The sequence below is a fragment of the Vidua macroura genome, chromosome 6 (genome assembly GCF_024509145.1).
Source record: "Vidua macroura isolate BioBank_ID:100142 chromosome 6, ASM2450914v1, whole genome shotgun sequence".
Lineage (NCBI taxonomy): Eukaryota > Metazoa > Chordata > Aves > Passeriformes > Viduidae > Vidua > Vidua macroura.
The window spans coordinates 11,899,354-11,920,884 of NC_071576.1; the positions used below are offsets into that span (position 1 = coordinate 11,899,354).

General features: G+C 46.2%; 1 protein-coding gene across 2 annotated transcripts; it reads right to left on the reverse strand.

Annotated features, from left to right (window-relative positions):
* SLC25A47 (solute carrier family 25 member 47) lies at nt 1-8,701 on the reverse strand. 2 transcript variants are annotated; one of them, XM_053980028.1, is made up of 6 exons: nt 8,517-8,701; nt 3,215-3,258; nt 2,835-2,906; nt 2,384-2,566; nt 1,044-1,314; nt 1-296 (listed from the first exon to the last, which is right to left on the reverse strand). In XM_053980028.1, exons 1-6 carry the CDS (start codon nt 8,542-8,544, stop codon nt 10-12), a joined length of 885 nt encoding a protein of 294 aa, XP_053836003.1. In that variant the 5' UTR covers nt 8,545-8,701; the 3' UTR covers nt 1-9. The 2 variants fall into 2 exon arrangements, with proteins under 2 accessions (XP_053836003.1, XP_053836004.1); XM_053980029.1 differs by lacking the exons at nt 2,384-2,566; nt 2,835-2,906; nt 3,215-3,258; nt 8,517-8,701 and adding an exon at nt 2,263-2,370.
* Nucleotides 8,702-21,531: the final 12,830 nt, after the last annotated feature.

A 21,531-nucleotide genomic window follows, 5' to 3' on the forward strand; every position in this document is an offset into this window, starting at 1 on the left:
TGGAACAAGCTATTTTTTGTTTATATAATGATCTGTAAATCTCAGTACACCTTCATATGTTACAAACACTACCATGTTCACGGGAAAGGCACGAATGCAGTTTAAACCCAGTCCTTTGAAAAGCACTTTTGCCCCCTCCTTTCTCACACTTTCCCTCACACAGTGGATCAGGCCTTTGTACTTGTGCTGGTCCGATTCATCTGTTTGCATGCGTGACTTGATGACGTCCATGGGAGTAGCTAATCCCCAGGCCAGGACTCCAGCAAAACCACCAGAAAGCAGCACAACAAGGAAACCTGCAGGAGAGAGAGTGAAGGAAGAAGGGCAGTTCACTTGCATCTTGTTCAGCTACAGCCATCTCAGATTTGACAACAAACTTTGGTAACTTTCGTGTTTTTGGGGAGTTACTTTGTGCAGCTCTTGCAGTTGTGTGTTTCCAGTGATCTCAGAGGATTTTTGCACACGTGACACTTTGAACACCATGTGAACTAGATGTGGTACAGCCTGAGAGCACTCACACCCTCTTCAGATGGATCTAATTTTTATAATTCTTGAGGAGATGCTCTTTTGCTTATCTTAGCTATTCAATCTTTTCTCAAAGTGGATAGTTGCTTTTTGGAGCCAAATCTACAACTAAGAATCTGAAGTATCTTTGCCTTCTCCACCTGGACTTCAAGACTGATCCTTGTCTGAGCTCCATGATGGTTCCCAGGAGCTTTGTCCATATTTAATTTCTTGTTACCTTGTTTTTGCATTAACAGGATTTCATATCCACATTTGAGGCAGCAGAGGTTGTGGTAAGAACCCCTCCTGCAGGAGGAGGAGCTGCTTAGGGACAAGGTGGGGACAGTGAAGCCCTTGCATGCAGGCTGCTGAAACTAGGCCTGGGGCCAAAACCAGCACACACAGAGCAACCCCTCATGAGGATCTGGGTGAGGTTTTATGGGTACTGGGTGATGTTTGCCTAGAGTCTGGTTTCCCTCTTAGTGTGGGACTAAGTAAGCCATATTTGCAGGTAATGCCAGATGCTTCCCAATACCTACCTGGTTTATTTCTCCCATCTGGTGTGAGCCAGTCACACAGCGCAGAATAGGAAAGGAAATATATGGCAGAAGCAGAGCAATCCCTGCAGAGTAATGCAGAACAGCCCTTGTAGAGACCCCCAAAACCTTCCTCCTTGATGATAACCTTCAGACAGTGCAGGGACCCTCGGTACTTTGGCTTGGAAACAGGCTGATGTGTGGTGGAAGGGTGTGGGTTCCTCTGAGTCTGCATCCGAACTTTAGCCACCTCACTAGGGTTTGTCAACACAACCTGTGACACCAGAGAAAAGCATTTTAACCCTCACAGGTAAACAATGTTTTGATCTTCCTCCTGTGAATTCTTGTCTCACAGCTTTTCAGGTTGTGAGCTCCAGCAAGCTCCAGCCTCCTCCCCTCTGCCTGTGCTGTTCCACCCAGCAGCAACAGGACACGTGTGTGAGCTGCACTGGGCAGAGAGGAAGGCAAGGCAGAATCAACACAGGATATTAAATACCTGTAACTACTTGCTAAACTAGATGGGTGTGGGAAGAGGGATGTCCTCAGCCATAGGGAAGCATACATCAGGGCTCTTATTTGTATCTGTATTTGAACCAAGACCATCCAGACTATAAAAACTGAGCCCATGTTGAGTCACTGACTGCTAGGAAACACCTAGAAGCCTGACCATCTGGACTGCTCTGTAAGAGGATTGTGACCAGGCACACGTTTCTGCCCAGCACGCCACGGGCGTGATGGGATGAGCTCCACCACATTCACAGCACCTGTGGACACTCACCCTCATCTGCTTCTGGGAAACTGCTCCTGGACCCAGCCTCCTCCCCCTGCCCCAGGATCCTGCAGGTTTGCCAGGCAGCATCACTTCTCAGTGGTACCCCACTGAGTTTTAAGTCCTGGCAAGGCAGCACTGTGCTCTGCCCATTCCTGCAGCGATGCTTGTGCTGGGAAAGCAGCGACCCGTGTTTAACTCAGAGTTATGTCTATCTTACATAAGCACACCGTCGCAGCCACCTGGGGAGTTTGCTCCCTATGCTGTGTTCTCTTCCTTGTTCTGTATTTGCTGCCAAGGTCTGTGTCATGTTAGTGGCACGTTCTTAAGCGTTCTGGCACTCCAAACCAAATCCAGCACGAGCTGCCCAGCAGGACTCGGCCACGCCACGGAGCCGACCACTGAAGGGGCAGCGAGGGCAGAGCATGACCTCCCCTGCAAAAACAGACCCACCAGACTTGTTGCAGGCTCCCCTGTGGCCTCCCGGACCGAAAAAACATTCCCTGCTTCTCCAGCCGCCTGTGTTTGTGAACAAGATCTCTTGTCGTGCTTTCCCTGCGGGCTGTTTACCTACCCGGGCAGCGCCGGCAGCAGCTCCCGCAAGAGAAACATCCAGCTCGGACGGCTTGGCATCTGCAGCCCCGTATCGCAGCTTGCAGATGGCACCGAGGAAGTTTCTGTATGTGCCAAAGGAAACAGAGGAAACCGCGGATACAGCGAGGACTGATGCAGTCACACCTTTATAAAATCCGCGGACCTCGAGGGAAACAGAGGAGAAAGGTGAATTTTAAGGGTGAACGGCATGGGAAAGCATCTGCTCAAAAGCACTGGCTGTACATTGCTGAGTCAAAACTTATTCCCACCTTACAGCTCATCAGCAAAGCTACATTTCACCCTGAGCCCTCTCCCAACTGATTCCTGTGTGCCACTGGTGCCCATCCTCCCCAAACTGACAGAGTCAGCTCTGCTGCTCTGAAACAAGGCATGTGCAACTGGCATCAGCAATACCGCTGAGAGGCACCTACCTTTTCTGTCCTGTATGTTTCCTGAACACAGTGCCAAAATCCTCTGTAGTGGTTCTCAGTCTGAATTCTCACCTAGGAATACAGGGACAACTTTAAATGAAGATATAACATTACAATAAATAAAAACAATAGATATAATATTAAAATAAATAAAACAACAAATGCCATAGTAGCAAATCAGATAATTAACCATAAAATGACATGACCAAATTTATTTTTTTTTAGAGATAAACACAACCAAATACAGTGAGATACAGAGATGTAATGCAGATAAAGTATTATCATGGGACTATTTTTTTGAAAAGGAGGGGGAAAACAAAAGGGCCTCTTCTCCTCTTCTTTTTTGTTCTATAGTCAAGAAATAAAGCTCCAACAGGTACCTTTACTGTGTCCAGTGGATAACCCACGGCTGTGCTTAGACCACCTGAAACAGAGAATATGTAGGAGATGGTTAACAGCACATGTCACAACAGACCTTTTCACCCATCACAGAAGGGCACTGGGGAATAGCAGAGCCCAGCAGTGCCTGGCACCAAACTTCTTGAGCTCCAGTAATGACATTTGAGCCATGAATGACAGAGAAAAATGCAGATTTCTCTGTGTGACCAAGGCTCACCCAAAGGAGGAAACAGAGTATGGGAAACTTATCAGGAACAACAAGATGGAGCAAGATGAGACAGGGAGAGACACTGACAGCACGGCCCCCGAAGGATGAAGGGAGGACACTGGGCTGTATTTGTTTCCCCTCTCAGCTCAGGCACTAAAGCATCTTTGAACTATGAGCAAGCATCCTCACGGGAGGTGCAAAGCATCCCCACTCACAGAGTCTGGAGCAATTTTGGTTTTCAGGGCTCGGCGGGATTTGGGGCAGGGAGGGATTAGCGCTGGGAGTGTCCAGAGGCAGCGGCTGCCGAGCCCGCCCAGCGCGGCCGGCTGAGCATCACATGCCGTGACGGCAAGTCCAGCTCCCGGGCCGGTGTCAATCCTCTAGCAACACCCACGCTCACTCCTAGAGCCTTAAAATAGCCACTGGATATCTATTAATCCTCTGAGACAAAGCTACTGCCTTAATGGCGAGTAAGGAGGGCTAAAGAACTCCAACACGGATTTCCCTCTGTTGCAATAATAAATAGATCTCACCTCACTGCATGGTTCAGCTCTGAGCTAAGTGCTAGCAGGTAATAAAGGTGCAGACCAGCAAACTTCCTCCCAGTACATCACCTGAGAGGAAATCAGGCTGGAGAACAATGGAGCTGTATCCATGTAAGTTATTTAGGGAGAGATTAAGTTCATAGAAGTGCTGGATTAGCCCATCAGGCAGTCAGGCATTCAGAGATACAGGACACATCTGGTGGCTCACCTATTGAAAACTGCCTCTCACTGAGTTCTTCTTTAAAAAAGAAAAATTAAAACCCAAACTACTTAAAAATGTGTTAGTTGGTGTGGGCATGTTCACCTCAGATTACATGGCTGCTTGAGAGCTCTGGAAAACTCTCCCATGTTCTGGAGAAAAGCAGCAGCTGCTCTTGTGAGTCACCAGGAGACAGTCCCAAAGTGCATTACTCAGAGGAAAATAACCAATAGCATCTTTCTTGCAGAAAATTGAGGTTTGTTCTTCAAAAATATCTATCAAATCTGACACCAGATAAACAACAATGAAGTGGGGAAAAAGGGCCTAGATGGAAGAGAGATAGTGATGGAAGAGAGAGGGCAAGGGGGAATACACAGGCAATAATATGGCTTGGAGAAGCAATGGCTTAGGTCCAAGCAGAGAGTGACAATGCACAAAGTCATCTGGGGACACCTGCACTGTCCCAGGTTCCCGGCCACCAGCCAGAGTAAACACAGACACTGCCAGCCAGGGAAGAGCAGCACATGAGTCAATGCCAGCATGACAGTGCTGACCTGACAGCTGCAGTCCCCAGGCCAAGCACCCCATCTCAGCTGGGAGGTTTTGACACATCTCATCGTTTTCAGATTCCTGAACCTTAGAGGAGATGGGCATGGGCTGCCCAGATGCTGGTGACACAGGGGCACCATGCACAGCTCAGTCCTGGCTCACTCCACTGGATAAGGAAGGTAGGAGCTGTGGTTCATGCAGATCACATACCAAGGATGATTTGGATCAGTGTTTGACAAGAACTGACCTTCGTTCTGGAGAAATCACCCTGTTCACATGATAAGATACAAAGACAGCAGCCCAGTAGGTTGCCCTAAACAGATTGTTTCAGCCCTAAAGGCTCCCCATGAACTTGGTTCCAGTAAGGATCAAATATGTCCATTTGAGAGGAGACCATGAAAGCAAATTTTTCATTGCTCCCAGCAAAGACGTGAATCCCCCAAACCTCCAAATAACCCAACCTGCCATGAACTGCACTACTCAGGGGTACAAAGCACTCCAAGCAGTTGTCAGAGCTGAGGAGCTCAGCCAAGTCTATCAAAGGCTGAGGAATGAGGGCTCTGCACACTATCACACTATATAAATAGCCTGGGACTAAGATAGCATGACCCACACATGCCCTGTTTGCGCAGCAAAATCAAAGAAGGCCAGCAACGAACAGTGGGCATACAGGAGAGGGTTCCTGTGAGACTCCTGCTGAGTAACACTGCATCAGCTGTGACAAAAATGAAGAGCAAAACCAGGGGAATTACCTTCTTTTTATTTTAGTGAGCCATTTTTATGCCTCCTTTATCTGAGCTATTCCCAGGATGCTTGCAGCATCCCCTACACACACGGAATGCACAAAATGGATCACTCACAGTCCCTACACAAGTCAGGTCATTCTGAGCAAGCAGCTCAATTAAGGAGAGATTCTGGTGGGATGGCAATCACAAGGGAGCAAGTGGCAGCTGTACAGAGCCCACCAGGCTGCAACAGCTCTGAGCTGTTGACAAACCTCGGCTGAGACACCCAGGGAGAAGCAGGGATCGTTGTCCATGCACTGGATGGGCAGACAGCAACTTTCAAAAACCTTTGTTTAGTGCAGCGTTGGGAACATCAGTGTCCTAGACCCTAAGCAAGCAGAACTTCATTCAGTCACACGACCCTAGCAGGTGCTGCTTTAGCTGTAAGGAGACAGCATGTTCCTTCTATAAGGGGATTCTTTTATCTGCCCTTGGACTGCATGTAACCTCCCAGCTGTGGAAAAGCCCAGCCCTGCTGCAGACCCTGCTGCACTACCACCACTGGGTAAACCTCAGCTTCACTTCCCCAAATCTTTACTCCTGACATAAGAGTCAAGTCATCCTGCAGTCATCACCAGCCCCAGCCATCAATCCACATCCCCTGCCATGGCCCAGGCTGCTGCTGTAGCAGGGCTAGAAAGCATGCATGGGATCATAGGAAAATTCAAGTCAGAAGGGACCTCAGGAGGTCTCTAGTCCAAACCCCTGCTCAATTTTACTGGCCAGGAAGGACTGCTTCCTAAAACATCCAGCCATATTTGCTGGTTATAGAAAGTCTCCACAGTCACTAAGCATGTTTCTCTCATGCTTTTTTCTGTCTGGAGCCATAGCAGAAGACTGTTCCTGGGGCTGAAGATGCTAAGTATTTTATGTCATTGCCACAGAATCCATTGCCCAGAGGTGATGCACAGTATTTGTGCACCTGCCTGAGGCAGCCAGAGGCTGGAATTCGAATGGGCATGACCTCTGCTGTTTTTCAGAGGTGCTTAAGCCATGCTTTCTCCAAGACACTCTGAAAATAGATTCAGGTCACAAGAATGTAATTTACTAAACAGAAACTCTTATTTTTAATGTTGCCTCAGCTTGCTTGATGCTCCTTAGCTGGGTTCACAGATTCCTTAGGAACATGAAAATTGCTTCAGCTCTAGCAAACATAAACCCCAAAACAAGCTCAGCACTAAAACCATCCCAGTTTTTGCAGGATAGAGGTCCAACCCCAGGAGTTGTCCCATCTGAGGGGAAGGATGATGGCCCTGAAGCCCTGCCCAGGTACCTCCCATATCTCTATGGGCAGGCTCTCACCTCTGCCAGCCAGTTAAAAGTTGCAGTATCCCTCCTAGAAAAGCTCTGAGCTGTTCATAGAGGACAGGTTGGACAATCTTGCTCTCTGACACACTGAGGTCAGTGAAGTGCCTTACAACAAACAAAGACTTTTCTGGTCCCAGCTGGATCTCCACAGCCTGCATCCCCTCAGGCTGAGCCTGTGTCCAGGGCACACAGGGGAGATTCTTGCTGCATGGCCAGGCAGAACACGATGCTGGAGTCTGGACAAGGGGTCACAGCACAAACCTTGGCTTTGCATGGGAGCCAGGACAGAAAACAAAGGTGAATGACCATGTTCAAACTCTGTTTTCAGCTCTCCATGTTCCCCTGCAAAAGAAATTTGTCTTTAGGTGACCTGTTTCAAACTGTGCTAAAAAAGCAAAGGAGTCCAAGCAACAAATGCAATCATCTCTGCCCCACCATGAAGTCTGATTAATTCTTCTGGGATGGACATTCTGCTGCCAGCCCTAGGACAGGGCTTCCTTCTCCACAGGGTGTTCTGAAGTCAGAAGGGAAACAGGAGGAGGAAGACAAGCTATCATGGTGGGCTGGTTATATCCTCCTCTCCCATGAAGGGTCTCCAAACACCCCTGGAAGACCAACACCCCAAGCATAGGCACAACAGGCACCTCCAGGGCTGGATACTGCTGAGATGCCAAACCTCACCCCACTTGCACATGTTGGGTTATTAGTGGGCAGGGTAGGACTCAGCATGGTCCTTCCCAGGACAAACACATCTGTACCAGGACCACAGGCTGTTCCTGGTGAGGGAAAATGCCAAATTTCAGTGAATGTCAAAGTGAGATCTGTCATGCAGGCTTGGGCTGGGTGTCTCAGCCACCTGCTAGATTCACCTGGCCTTTCTGTCAGTGGTGACCCAAAGGCTTTTCTCGTGGTATTTTTTCATCTATATTATATATATATTTATATTATATATATTGGTATATATTATCTTGTATACTCCACTAAATCTAACAAGATTTCAGTGAAGAACTGAGACCAATGGGTACATTTTGTCATTTAAAACAAAGATGGGTTTGAGCAGTACATGCTCTAAAAATGTCTAGAATTTAATCACACTTCTCTCCTCTCCACACTTCTCCTTTTTTATACACAGCTAACCTACTTTCTCCCAGATCAAAGCCTGCTGCCTGGCTCCCCTGCTCTGAGATCACCATCACAAGTGCAAATACATCTTGACCTAAGATAATGCAAAGGTCGTTCATTCAGACATTCTGACTGCAATAAGAACACTGTGCTTCCTCCCCTCCTGTCTCACAAACCACACCCTCAGCCCCCCAGCGCCACCATCCCAGGAGCCTGCTGGGACCCCTAGATGCCAGACACATGAGGGTTTTGTTGTCAGGGCTATACAAGCCAGTTTGTATATCTGCACAAAACCTCTGTCTCTTCCTATTAGAGTTTTACCCTGTCCCACTGCAATCAGGAGATTGCAGGCAATGACCTCAGCTGACCAAGCTGCAGCACTGCCTCTCCAGCAGCTCTGTGATCCTGCTTTGATGGCATTTCCCACTTAATAAGGAAGAACACGCTTTTAACAAGCAGCCCCCATTGAAAGACTCTCAGCTCTGCTGTTGAGACCTGCTCTTCAGCTGAACAAGAAGGAAACACAGCTATCTGCTTTGGTCAACAAGCACTAATTCATGTATTTACCTCCGATGGCCCCAGCAATGAAATCCATCCAGAGTGCGGCTGCTGCCGTAATCACCCCAAGGAGCGCTGGGAAGGTGGAAGGGACGAGGATCCGGTTCGGTCTTCCCAGAGCCCTGCCAGTCCTTCAGAGACACTGATTTGTAATATGAATCACCTTCCTACAGTCTGCCCTTGCCTCTGGGGATTGTGAGCCTTGTGGGTACTTGATGAATTTGTACGCTGGTGGCAGAGCTGGGAAGCCTGGAACTGTTCCAGGAACACAGTGAATAAATAATCCCATGAAGCCCTGAAATGCTGTGCCAAAGCTGCTGTTCCCAGTGCCCTTTTGCCTGGAAAGTCTCGAGGGGTGCTGACTCGCAGGGTAAGGCTGGCTGTGAAGGGGCCATGCCCTGCTGTATTCACTAGCCCCAGAAGACAGCTTTGCACACTCGTTTGCCAGAGGACACTGTTGGCCTGCACCACGGAGACCCTGCATTTGTGGCTATTCGCAGGATTCCTCCTTCCCCTATCCCAGCCCACTCCTTCTCCTTCTGATGGACCACGCACCCTTTCCATTAATGGAAATTCCCTCTGCCTTTACCAAGCCAATTTTTTTTTAACTTTCCTAATGCATGAAGCTGACCCTAACTTCTACATATATCTCCATGGATATATACCCCCCACCCATTATGTATACAAACTGTGAACCCCAGAAATTAACCTAACCACATCCAGAGTATTTGCTTCTATTTCAGACAGCAGCAGCATAGTTTTCCCAGCCCCTGGAGCAGCTCTTCATTTCTTGCTCAGATTCCTAACCCCCTTGCCAATGTCAGCTCATTGTAGAGAGACCTGCTGATCAAAGGGAACCAAGAGTTCAAGGAAATGTCATACTGCCTGCTTTTGCACAACAGTCCCATTACCAAAGGGTGCTTCATCTATGTGTGGGAGGTTAAGCTTTGCCCACACCCAGGAAACTAAAGTCCTGATGCAATGAAGGGCTCGCCAAGCCGTGACCTGAATTTTACCCCTCTAGTAGAAGTTTTCCCGGGTCAGAGCCAAGGTACATTGGCAGCAAAGGGAAAAGAAAATTTCCCAGCTGCTGCTCCCTGGGTCAGCTTTACAGGGGAGCTGAGGACTTCAGTAGCCAGTGCCATTTCCTGCACATTTTCCAAGACCCTATTTCTCACTGAAGCATGTGTTTTGGGGCTGCTGTGCCAGTGGCATATAGCAAAGCTCTGTGTGAGAGCACAGAGTTTCTGGGAAGTGAAAATGAAAGTATTTTTGTTAACTTGATTCCTGTGATTTCTTAAGCACCCTTCCCTGAATGCTTTCTGTTCTGAAGAGAACAGATTATTCCAGTTTAACATCATGCAAGGACAGCAAAAGCTTAAAACCAGAAGTAAAATATTATCTAGAGAGATAGCAATGTACCTGCAAAACCACACTGGGTTATTTAGTAGCTCTTCCTTGTTATATCTGGTGTCTGTACAGGAGTTATTAATGGTTAATTAACAGTCTGTGCATGTTAAGTGCAGGGAAATCTGTTGTTTCCTCTTCTCCCATCATCCGATTCTGCTGCTATCCTTGCAGGACCCCTCCCGCAGCAGAATCAGGTGTGGGACCTGTTGTGTCACTGACACACAGGGACAAGGACACAGTCCCCTGTGGAAGGGCAGCCTGGAAGCACATGGGAAGTGGGATTTTTCTACACATTGCAGTGACTGGTGCCATATCAGCAAGAAAATAGAGGCTGGCTGGCATTTCACACTGGCTGACTAAAGCATTGGGGTTATTTAGTATTTCCCATGAAATATCAAAAGACCAAGCAAAATTCCTACCATCTTTAGCTGAGCTGAGCAGCTCAAAGGGAATTTTCCTCATGAAATCTTCTGAGACTGTAAAAAAAAAAACCCAACCAACTCAACCCCCTTCCTTTTGTGAAAGAAAATTAATCCTTTGTTTATTTTTTTAACATCCATTCACACCAATGCTTCTAGCAAAATGTCACTTGCTTTATATAGCAGGAATCTGACTCCATAACCTTTTGATAATGGTTTTGGTTGCTTCAATGGGGCGTACCAGGAGAGGTCAGGTTTTCCATTTGACTGGGATTGCTTTACAAACAGAGGTCATTCAGAAGGTGTCCATATTAAAGAAGAATATTTTAGGGCTTGAACTGTTTCACCTTGCCACATGAAGGTTTCACTGGGACAGCCAGCTCTGCAGGAATACACACAAACACAGCTACTTCAGCGACATCTGCCTCAACCAGGGCTTAGCAGAGTAACATGAGCCTCAAGCAAACACAGTCACCACCACAGCACTCTCTGCTCCTGGTGTGCAGTCAGGACTTAGGGGAAAACAGGATCCATTGCCAAGCTCAGCCTGGCCACCATGTGATGGCAGCAAGGCAAGAGTCTTCTGGAAGAGGAGCCCCACACAAGGGTTCAAGTGCTCAGACGAGAGCAAGTACTGAGCAAGGTGTAATCTTGTGTGAAGCAAACCCTGTCTGAGAAATGAAGCCTGTGTTACTGCTGGCACACTCCAAACAGCACAGACCAACTCCCTGTGGAAGAGAGGGACCCTCAAGGCAGCAATTCACGTTCCCTTACCAGGACTCCTCCCAGAGACAGAGTCCTTGAAGTCTCACTCTTCTTCATACCTCGCTAAAAGAGCTTCCTCCTCCATCCTCTCTTCCCTAGATTTCAGAGATATACCAGCCTCATCAATTTGCCAGAACCAGGTCCCCCAGTGCTATAGGTCAATTGAGACAGTCTAGAAAATCCATCCCAAAGAAATCTTAAGTTATCAGGCATTTCTCCAAGATGAAATATGAATCATTCCTGTCCCACTTTGAGACAGTGTCCACGGACTGCAGATCCAGAGATCACTGCTAGTCTAGCTTGCAAATAAACACCATGGTCCACATCTATGCAGGGAGGAGAGAGAGTGCCTGGTCCAACCCTAGGTGGTCTTCTCAAAGCAGGCCCTAGGAAATCGCACACCAAACATATTTTGAGCCTCCACAAGAGATAGCATTCCACGAGAAATAAGTCACGAGTTCTTTCCTCCAGTAGCAAATTGCTCAAGAGTGATTTGTTCAAAATGGGCCAATTTCACAGGTGGTTTTGAGAAAGCAGAGCATGGGACGTGCTGTCAGATAAAACCACAGATCTGAGGATATGAAGTGATCTGCAGGAAATCATGAAACTGAGTGATAAAAAGTGAGGAAAGCCCTAATTTTGCCCAGTGTGTGATGGATGAAACACTCCATTTGCTTCACAGGAGGAGCTATCTGCCCACCCAGGCAGAAAGAACTGCTCCACAGCAAAGTGGCAGAGGGTCTAGAGGACTGGTACAAGCAAAAGGAAAGGTGGGAAGGGAGCCTTTAGGCAGGCAATCAGTGTTAAATAGCATCATGTAGGTGAGACAAAATAGCAGGGGCCTCCTTTTACCACCTTCTTCCACAGCTCACTCACAGGATTTTACCAACTCCATCCATCCTGCACAGCCTGTCCTCTTTCAGCTCTGCCACCACCTGCCAGCTCATCCAGCCAGGTTTGCTGAGAAAATGTCCCTTCCTCAATTCCTGCCATAGCATATCCATTTTCCATCCCACCTGCACTGCGCAATAGCACACTCACATGCACATCCATTAATTCCTGTCCTAATTTTTCCTTTTGGAAAAATCCTTGACTGAAGAGACTGTTCAAACAGCGTTACCCTGCTACGTCACTGGCTGTTTGCACATTGCGGAACAGGAAAGAGTGACACCAGCAGTGCTGAGCTGGCAGAGCCTGGCACTTGGCTTCAGTGGTGGGGGTGGAGTGGGGGTGGAACCTCCTGGCTCCAGCTGTGTTAGGGATTTTCAAATCAAAGTGGCTCGTTGTCCTTTATCTCAGGTACTAAAGGAAAACCAATAATTCCAAGGATTCGAGAGCTCACAGCAGGAATCTCACAGCAAAACAAACAGAAGCAGTAGGGAAACCACTCTGAGCATTGGCAACTGCAACAGGTATAAATGATATGTGATTTCACCTCTGGAAAGCTGAAATGAGGTTGTAATGTTTCTACACACATTCCCAAGGGGAGGGAAAATAGTACATTTCCAAGAAGACAGATGATTGCAGTAATTTAAGAAGTCACAGATTTTCTGGCTTTAGGCAAGTCATTCCATCTCCCTATACCTAATCTTCTCATCAGCATAACTGGTGTGTCCACTGCCATGAAGACACTGCAAGGATACAGACACTTCTCAGAGAGCCACAAGTCTCTGTTCAGGAGTAAATAATGGGAAAAAGTGGAAGTAACAATATTAGCACCCATCCTATACAAACACCCCTGTGTAATTATGTATATATTGAAAATTTAAAGTGTTACATAGATCTTTCCCCCAAATCATAGAATCACACAATCATAGAATGGTTTGGGTTGCAAGGGACTTTAAAGATCACCTAGTTCCAACCCTCAGGCTGTGGACAAGGACACCTTACTCTAGACCAGGTTGATCAGGGCTCCATCCAGCCTGGCCTTGAATACTTCCAAGGATGGGGCAGCCACAACTTCTCTGGGCAGCCTGTGCCAGTGCCTCATCACTCTCACAGCAAAGAACTTCAACCTAATATCTAATCTAAGCTCACTCTCTTTCACTTTGGATCCATTCCCCTGTGACCTGCTGCCACATGTCCTTGTAAAAAATCCCTCCCCCTCTTTCTTGCTACTCCCCCTCTTCAGCTACTGGAAGGCTCTGATTACATCACCCCGAGCTGCACAGTAAGAAAGAGGAAGTTTGACAGTGCACCACCACAGCAAGTTTTCAGGAAGGATTTTATGCCAACCTACACTGCAGAAGAACTTACTGTGATGGAGGGAGGGAATGTCAGGACTGTTACTGACCTTCTGACTGCTTTTTGAGCCACTTTCCAACCTCTTACACATTTTCTGCACTTTAATGAACAGAAGATGTGGTCAGTGACTTGGCAGCAGGCTTGGAGAGCCAGGAGCAGAGGGAGGCACTCACCTTCCTGGCCTGCTTTTCCCCACCACCAAGCAATAAAGCAGTCTTTATTTCATGATGATGTTAATGTGCAAGCCTCTACCTTTTCAGCAGAGGCACCTCAGGTGTTAGACAGTAAAACACAGCAGTTGTAGTAGAAAAAGTGACATGCTCCCAATCTATTTATTGATATTGCTGGTGCACTATCAGTGCTCTCTCCAGAGTCTGTGTCCCTGTATCTTTTTTGCAATATTCCCAAACTCTGTCTCTTTGAGATCTCTGTTTTACACCAGTGAAAAATCTATGAGATGCTACATTAGTGACTAGCCAATGTTCTTCTTCCTTCATAACTAGCTGATTTTATATGACTTAACAGCCTCAGAGCTACTTTGAAATTAGAAAGAAAACTCAGCTCTAGAACTATAAAGCATTATTGTCTGGGACTTTGAGATCAGCTTCTAAAGTCACATGGGAAAGGGTTACTTAACTGAAAAACCTGGCACCAAAGAGTTCAGAAAAGAGAACTTTTTCTAAATGCCAGCATTAATATGAGCTTATGTTGAGAGGGGATATATACAGAGGAATTTCATCCTGCAGAAATAAAAAACAACTGAAAATACAATGAATTCATTTAAGTCTTCAAGCAAAAGCTAAATACATCCCTTACAAATACTGCTACAAAGCAAGTTTAATGTTGGAGAAGAATCCCATGTTGTTGTTGGGGTGGAGGGAGCAAACAGCCTCTGATACCCATCCTAACTTGATCAATACTAATTCAGGGAACTCTGCCATAAATTTTTGCAAGCAGTGTGCACTGTCCTAGTGCAGACATAGACCCATTTCAGCAGCAAGTGTTCAGTCCTACGCCTCCAACGTTAACCTGACTTTTTCCATTGGCCCAATCAGGAGAAAAAAAATAAAATCTAAGCCAGAAGCTTCCATAGCTTTTTCAGGAGCACTCTCAACCTTAACAACAGTACTCAGACACCAGTATTAACAGTACTAGGTTCTGAGTATCATAGGAAGTGCACAGTCTCACTTATCACCTGCCACTTGTTCAGGAGTGTCCAGTTCCCAGAGTTAATGGAAAGTTTCTGTAGAGGCACAATGGTCATCCTGCCAAGCCTGTTCTTTCAGTTTACAAGAAATGGGTGTCTTTACTATAAGGCTGTTACAACAGCAAACATTCCATGTAACAATTGGAAGCCCACAAACGGCCCAGCAGGATGTTGCCTTGAAGACAGGCCAACATAGTAAAAAATTGTCCAGACATAAACCTTAGTGTCTGTGTGCCTGCTCTGTTAAATAGCCTAGCATAGATTTAGATTTAGCTGGACACCTGGTCTCCCAGTCATTGACTTTGCATGTGAATGCAACTTGTGCCAGAGGATTTCAAACACGTGATGTTGAAAGTATATTTTTATACCTGTTGTCAGTGAAAAGCCATTAGCCTCACAGAAAGGTTCCTGTAAGAACAGGGTAACTTAAAAACAAAGCCATGAGGCAGGCAAAGGAGGTTGCTCTCCTAGTTCTGCCTCCTGTTCCTCAGGGCCAAATCGGTATTACCAGTTTCCTTATCTATAAAAGAGGCATAATTGCACCTTTTTACCTCACAGAAACAGCCTGAGGCTTAGGTTATACTGTCTGCAAATTCAGACTGGAAAAATGCTACAAAGATGCCAGTTACTGAGCTTTTATCTTCCTTTCCTGAATGATTTCCCAACAGTTTTTGCTCACTGTCACCAATCACAAGCGTATTTGCTGAGTGACTGAGCAACGTGCAGAGGAAAGATGGGTAAAGCTGCTGGGCTGGTAGATAGTTATTAGCTCAGATGACTGGACTCAGTGCCCACTCTTTTATCTCAGCATGCCTCTTCATGGTCCCTGGCATCTTCAAACTGTGATGCTAAATAGCATTTGGGCTCTGCTGGAGGCCTGCTCTCAGTATCACTGGTTGCATGGGCATGCAGAGTTTTCTGGCCTTCTCCAAGAAAGGCCAGCAGCAAAGAAACCTTCTCCACCTGCAGCAAATATAAGAGAACATAGTCCTTGTAATACTTAAGTACTTTGGACTCGGGTTCTTGCCTAAATACACATTTAAAAAGTAATTATAATTTCTTAGCCATCATAGTACTATCACAGGCCAGAGACAAAGATGGGACGTGTGATAAGAGAAGACTCAGCATGAGTGTGTGCAGGTCTGCCCTCTCTGAGACTTCTTGCTGACCAGAAAAATGACAGAAAAGCAGAAAATTCAGCAGTTTAGTTAACAAAACCCAAAGTATGTATGATCTTTGGAAACAAAGGCAATGCCAAGAAGAAGACTTTGGATTAATGCCTACAGGCAGCTTTTTCTGGTTTTTTGGTCTGTTCATTTCTTATCTGCTTCCAGGTTTGCTATGGTTTTTCAAACAAAGCACAAGACAACTAACTATGAACAGAGATAGATTCTTCCTCAGAATGAACATAGATGTTGTGCACTGTTTAGTGTGCAGGTTATGCTTCTTTCTCTTCTCCAACACACCAATAACCCAAACTAATCCACATACACGTGTAGCAGAGGCTGAGACAAACAGCAGAATGTGCATGTCAGAACTTGGCCACTTCTGCTTAAATTGGAGAGGGGCAGGCTTTCCAGAGGGTATGTGTTCCCAGTAATAAAAATGTCTCCATTTTACCAGGATAAAGCATGGAAAGTTGGAGCTAGACCAAACTTTTCAGGGTACCTTTGCATACTAAGCCACTCCTGTCCCTCAGCACCTCTGCCTCTGCTTCTCACAAGCTCAGCATTTCAGATATTAGCCAAGGCAGTTGTTTGTCTGCCACGATTTCCCTGGGTACAGAAGAGGTCTTACATGTTGGGATCCTGACCAGGACATTTTGGGGGATCACAAAGCCTCTCCCCATCAGCAGATCTGTAAGCAAGGCAACTGTGTTTCAGCAGCACTCAGCTCTTGTACAGCTGCATCAGTTACATTTCATGCTTTGAAACACCAGTCTTATCATGGGATTTTATCAGGTTGGGAAGTTTCAACATGATATACAGTACCTTTGAAGCCAGTGGGATAATCACGTCAGAGAATACCCTAAAGCCACCAAAGGTCATAAAGTTAATGGATAATAAAGGCATCTAGTCCCCTGAGAATAATGCCTTAGCTGCTCTGTCTTCAAGTACAGCTGCATCCAGAGGTTCTGGAGTATCCCACTGATCTGACTCAATAACAAAACATCGAGTGGGACAATGCAGACAAGTAGGACAGCAAAAACAAGAATATTTAGGAAAACAAAGAAAATGGACCTGGAAAATGGACAAAGAAAATGAATCCACACAAAGGTACCCAGTGAATTCACCTGGAGAAGATTATTTTTCAGACAAAGGGGTGCTTCTATACAGCAACTCAGTGCTTGCTTGTTTCCTATGTACAATGTGCCCCAATATTTCTCTCATTTCACCACTTGGATTTATTTGTCACTGCTTTAGATGCCAGCCATTCTGTAAAGGACTGCAGTTTCTGGGAAACGCAAGGTTTTCCTTCAAAGCAGTTTGCTGCTGTAAATAGAATGTTCACATTGCACATAGCCTGAATGTCACCCATGTTCACATAACATGGGGCACACAGAGCGAGCTGCTGCCCAAAAGAGACTTAGAAGAGTGATTCAGGGAACCAAAGAAGTTGCTAGGAAGAAGCTCAAAATCCAGTCACAGCTCTAAAGAGGAAGAGAAACATGCATTTTTCACAATGACAGCTGAAGCTGTGATGATGCAGCAGCTAATCTTAAAAGTTAAGGAAAGGTCTGAGGGCAGAAGGCTGTATGAAAGAGAATTCCCATGCAGGGTAGTCCCCGAGCTGGCCAAGCCTCAGCAAAGCTCTAGGGAGCAAAGGGCAGGCTCCCCCATCCACCACCCTCCACACTGTAGTGGGACCTTTCTACTGGGACATGGCCAATTGTTGATGCCAAATTCACAAGCAAACAGAAAGATTTTGAAACACTTGAGTCAACAATGTATATTTTATTGAACACCACTGCCACCAGAACTTCCAAAAGTTTATCACAACTCCACATTTTTGTTCCTTTCCTACTTCATTCTGCCCTGCTGCCCTTCTGCTTCATGTTACACTTATCTGCAGTTTTTATTCTGTCACACTGCTTGTTCTCTGCCTTTTTCTGTTCCATTCCCTGGTCTCCTGATCCCCTTGAGCAGGTTTCAGTTGGGTGCCACCTTCTGCCAGAATTCCCCTGTGTGCCATTGAGGACAGCAGACAGCCAACAGGGTCATTTCTTGCCACAGGAATGAGGAGAAACTTCCTCTGCTATCTCACCCCTCCAGCACCCTCTGCAAAGCCTCTTCCACCTAAAGGACAAAGGGACTAAGGTAAGAGGTTTTTTGAAGGGTTAAAATTCAGTTATTACCTTTTCTCTCAGACACATGGCAGTGCAGCTGCTGTACATGCTGGTAGACTATATGTCTCCCAAGCTGCTCTGAGCTCTTTCTTTTCTGCCTGCTTTATTTGAGGGCCCCACATTTTGCCATGCAGAGGAGAAGCTTAGTGGTCCCAAAGAAGAAGAAAGCAGGGAAAGCACAATCCCTCACTCCAGCACTCCAGGGGATGCATCCCAGCAGTTGTAAGTTATGTTTGGAACAGCCTTAGCAGAATGAGAAGGAAGGCAGTCACAGCTGAGCCTAATCCATGGAGCCTGAAGGGCACAAAAGTCCCAACAGGCATCTGAGTCACACTCTGAGCCAGAGGCATTACACATCAACAAAGCAGACACAAGATCAGACACAGCTTCTGAAAAATCTAGGAAAACAGCCTGAGTGAAGAGGAGAACCATTAAATCTGGTTTCCTTCTGTGTCAGGTGAGGTGTTCTCTCCAAAACCATATCTATACTGCACACATATGGCCCTGGATGAATACTCAAAATACTTGATCTAAGAAATACTACCCAACTGTAAAAGCTCTAATACTTCCTTCCATTTATCACAGAAATAAAAGCATCCCTATTGACTCACTGTCCCACCCACACACAAGATTAATAAACTCATCCGCATTCACACAGCGCTGCCTCACAAGTGTAACTTGAACTGAAAACAAAACAAAACCCCAAGCAAGAAAAAATGAACAGAAGACAAACTCCCCAGTGGGACTAAAGCTTAGTGAACCAGCCCTGGACATCTCAGACTGTACACCAACAAGCCCTTGATGTTCTCTGCACTAGTACATATGGTGGCCACCACCCCTCTGAAGTGCTCCAATGGGGTTCAGTAGCATTGAATAAAACATTCTGTAATATTAAAAAAAGCTTATTAGGAACAGGTCAAGCATACAGGAACAAGACAGGCCTTGGGAGATTGCAGCAACCTGGGAGGGGCTGCACAAACATCAACAGCAAGATTAGAATTCAAGTGATCTTGACAAACTGGAAATACAATGTGGAAAAAGCAATTTAGCATGGACAGCTAGGAATGACTACAGAAAAAATCTGCAAGGTCAAGGTAGGGAATGTTGTGGCACACAGCTGATCTACCAGAAGGGACCTGGAGCACATCATGTGTCACAGGCTGCCCATAAGTGAACAATATCATATCATGTTATGTTATATGTTATGTCTCTTGTGAATCTCTGATCTCATATTCAGATACATGAACAAGAGTGTTGTCTGCAAATAGCCAGGGTAATCTCCCAGAACAATCTCCCAGAACTCACTCAGCAAGGCCTTAGGGCTTGGTTCAAGGAACTCCATATCAGCTGAAGAAAGAGGGGCTAAGAAGATTCAGAGATCAGCAGAAAATTATTAATATAATTCAGAGAAGAAAAGACTAAGACTGAAACCATCTTCAGATAACTTAGAAGTGCCTACAAAGAGACAGGAAATGTTTTCCCTGACTACTGTGAGCAAACATTAGAATTACAAAACCACTTCTAGTAGAGGAGGTAGTTCCTCTGAAGCAGATTGCTTGAGAGATCAGAGGATTTGAACAACAGATTTAAAACAGCTTGGCCAGGAACCTTTTAAGTGAAGCTGATCTTTCCAAGCTTTGTGCTACAAGACAGAGACCTATAACATCTGGATTTTCACCTGGAGAACTCTGCACGTGATTGTAGTTCCCCCCATGGATCCAGGGATTCTGTGACAAGAGTCACGGAAAGTCATTTCCACTTACATAAAATGCTTAAGGAAAAACTACTGCTCAGGGATTTCTCTCTGGTCTCAAGTGCTGTCTGTAGATGTGTGAGTTCAGTAAAACCTAAGGCTCCTGTTAGGAGCTGGGTGATAGAGCAGGAGAGGGCAGCTCCCAAAGCCATTGATGCTGTGTCGGAGAGCAGGACCAGCTCATGTTCCTGCGCTCTAGTACCAACTGGCTATCCCCAGGTAGGGCAGGTATGTGAATGAGGGAACCCAAACCATCCCACAGACACCTTGGTGCTTGATTCAGTTTGATGGGTTTTAGAGATGGGAAGGAACCCAAATGAACATTGGATTGAAAGACATGGGTAATGTCAGAGATTCATTGAATGTTTTGCATTTGCATCTTGTCTATTTATTAATTGTAATGATAGTCCAAGAGCTGCTTAATCTGGGACAGATTCTCATTTTTTTCTTCTACTAGTAGATTCAGACCTCCTTGAAAGCATCCTTATCTTTATTCATTTGTTTGTGTGCTTTCTTTGCACAGAAGGTAAAAGCTGGATTGATTTTTAATGTATTATTCCACTGCAAGATTTTATTGATTTTTTATGGAGCTGCTACACCTAAAAAAACCCCTGCCATACCATGGAAAGCAATTAAAAAAAAAAAAAAAAAAAAGGGGGGGGGAATAAAAATCCTCCTATCTGCTTTTCCATTCTGCTTCTGGAATTTACCATCTAAAATTAATTTAGACTGTGCAGGCCCTGAAGAAGATCCTGTTACTCTAAGAAAAGCTGGAATAGACTACTTATTGTTCTAGGCCACTGGTATTCCCCTTTCTCAGATATTGCCTGCAGAAATAACGAGCAGTTTAAACAGGGCTCCCTTTTCAAACTGTCAACAGCTTGAGTTCCCCATTTAAACACTCTGGCATCAGGGCACCCTGAAGCCAGGCAACGTTAGCAGGAAAGCAGAATTAATGCAGAACAAGAAAAGCCTGTGGGGAGGGAGAGGCCCCTTGTGCTGGGTGAAGTGCAGCAGTGCTGTGCAACACTGAGATCCAGGGCTCTGCAAAGCCCCACAGGCAGCAGGCTACTTGTTTGTGGCTTTGACCATCAAAGATAGGGTCTCATTCCCAGACTTGCCATTGTGCCATGGGGTCAGCATTTAGCACAAGGCCCTTATCTGCTGGTGCAACCATTCCTCCCCTCTCTGGGTCAATATTTTTGGGGGGGGGAGGGGGGTGGAGTCTGGTAATAGAATCATAGAATGGTTTGGGTTGGAAGCGACTTCAAAAACCATCCAGTTCCAACGCCTCTGCCATGGGCAGGGACACACACCTCTCACTAGAACTGGTGGTTTGGAGTGCCATTCAATTGGCCTCAAACTTCCAGGGAGGGGCATCCAGTTTCTCTGACAACACGTTCCAGAGCATTGCCAGCAGGTCGAGGGGGATGATCCTGCCCCTCTACTCAGCCCTGGAGTGCTGTGTCCTGCTCTGGGCTGCTCAGTGCAAGAGGGACATGGAGCTCCAAGAGTGAGTCAGCAAAGGGCAACAAAGTTAATCCAGGAACAGGAACAGTCTCTTAGGCTGATGGAGCTGGGCCTGTTCCGCCTTGAGAAGAAACCACTGAGAAAGGACTCAGTCAATGTCTATGAGTATCTGAAGGGAGGGTGTGAAGAGGATGGACCGAGGTTCTTACTGGTGGTGCTGAGCAAGAGGCAATGGGCAGAAATCGATGCACATGAAGTTCTGGCTGAACTTGAAGAAGAACTCCTTCACTCTGCAGTGATTGCAGACTGGAACAGATTTCCTGGAAATGTTCTGGAGTTTCCCCTCAGTGAAGGCATTCAAGAACCATCTGGATGCAATTCTGTGCCACTCACTCTGGGGTGACCCTGCT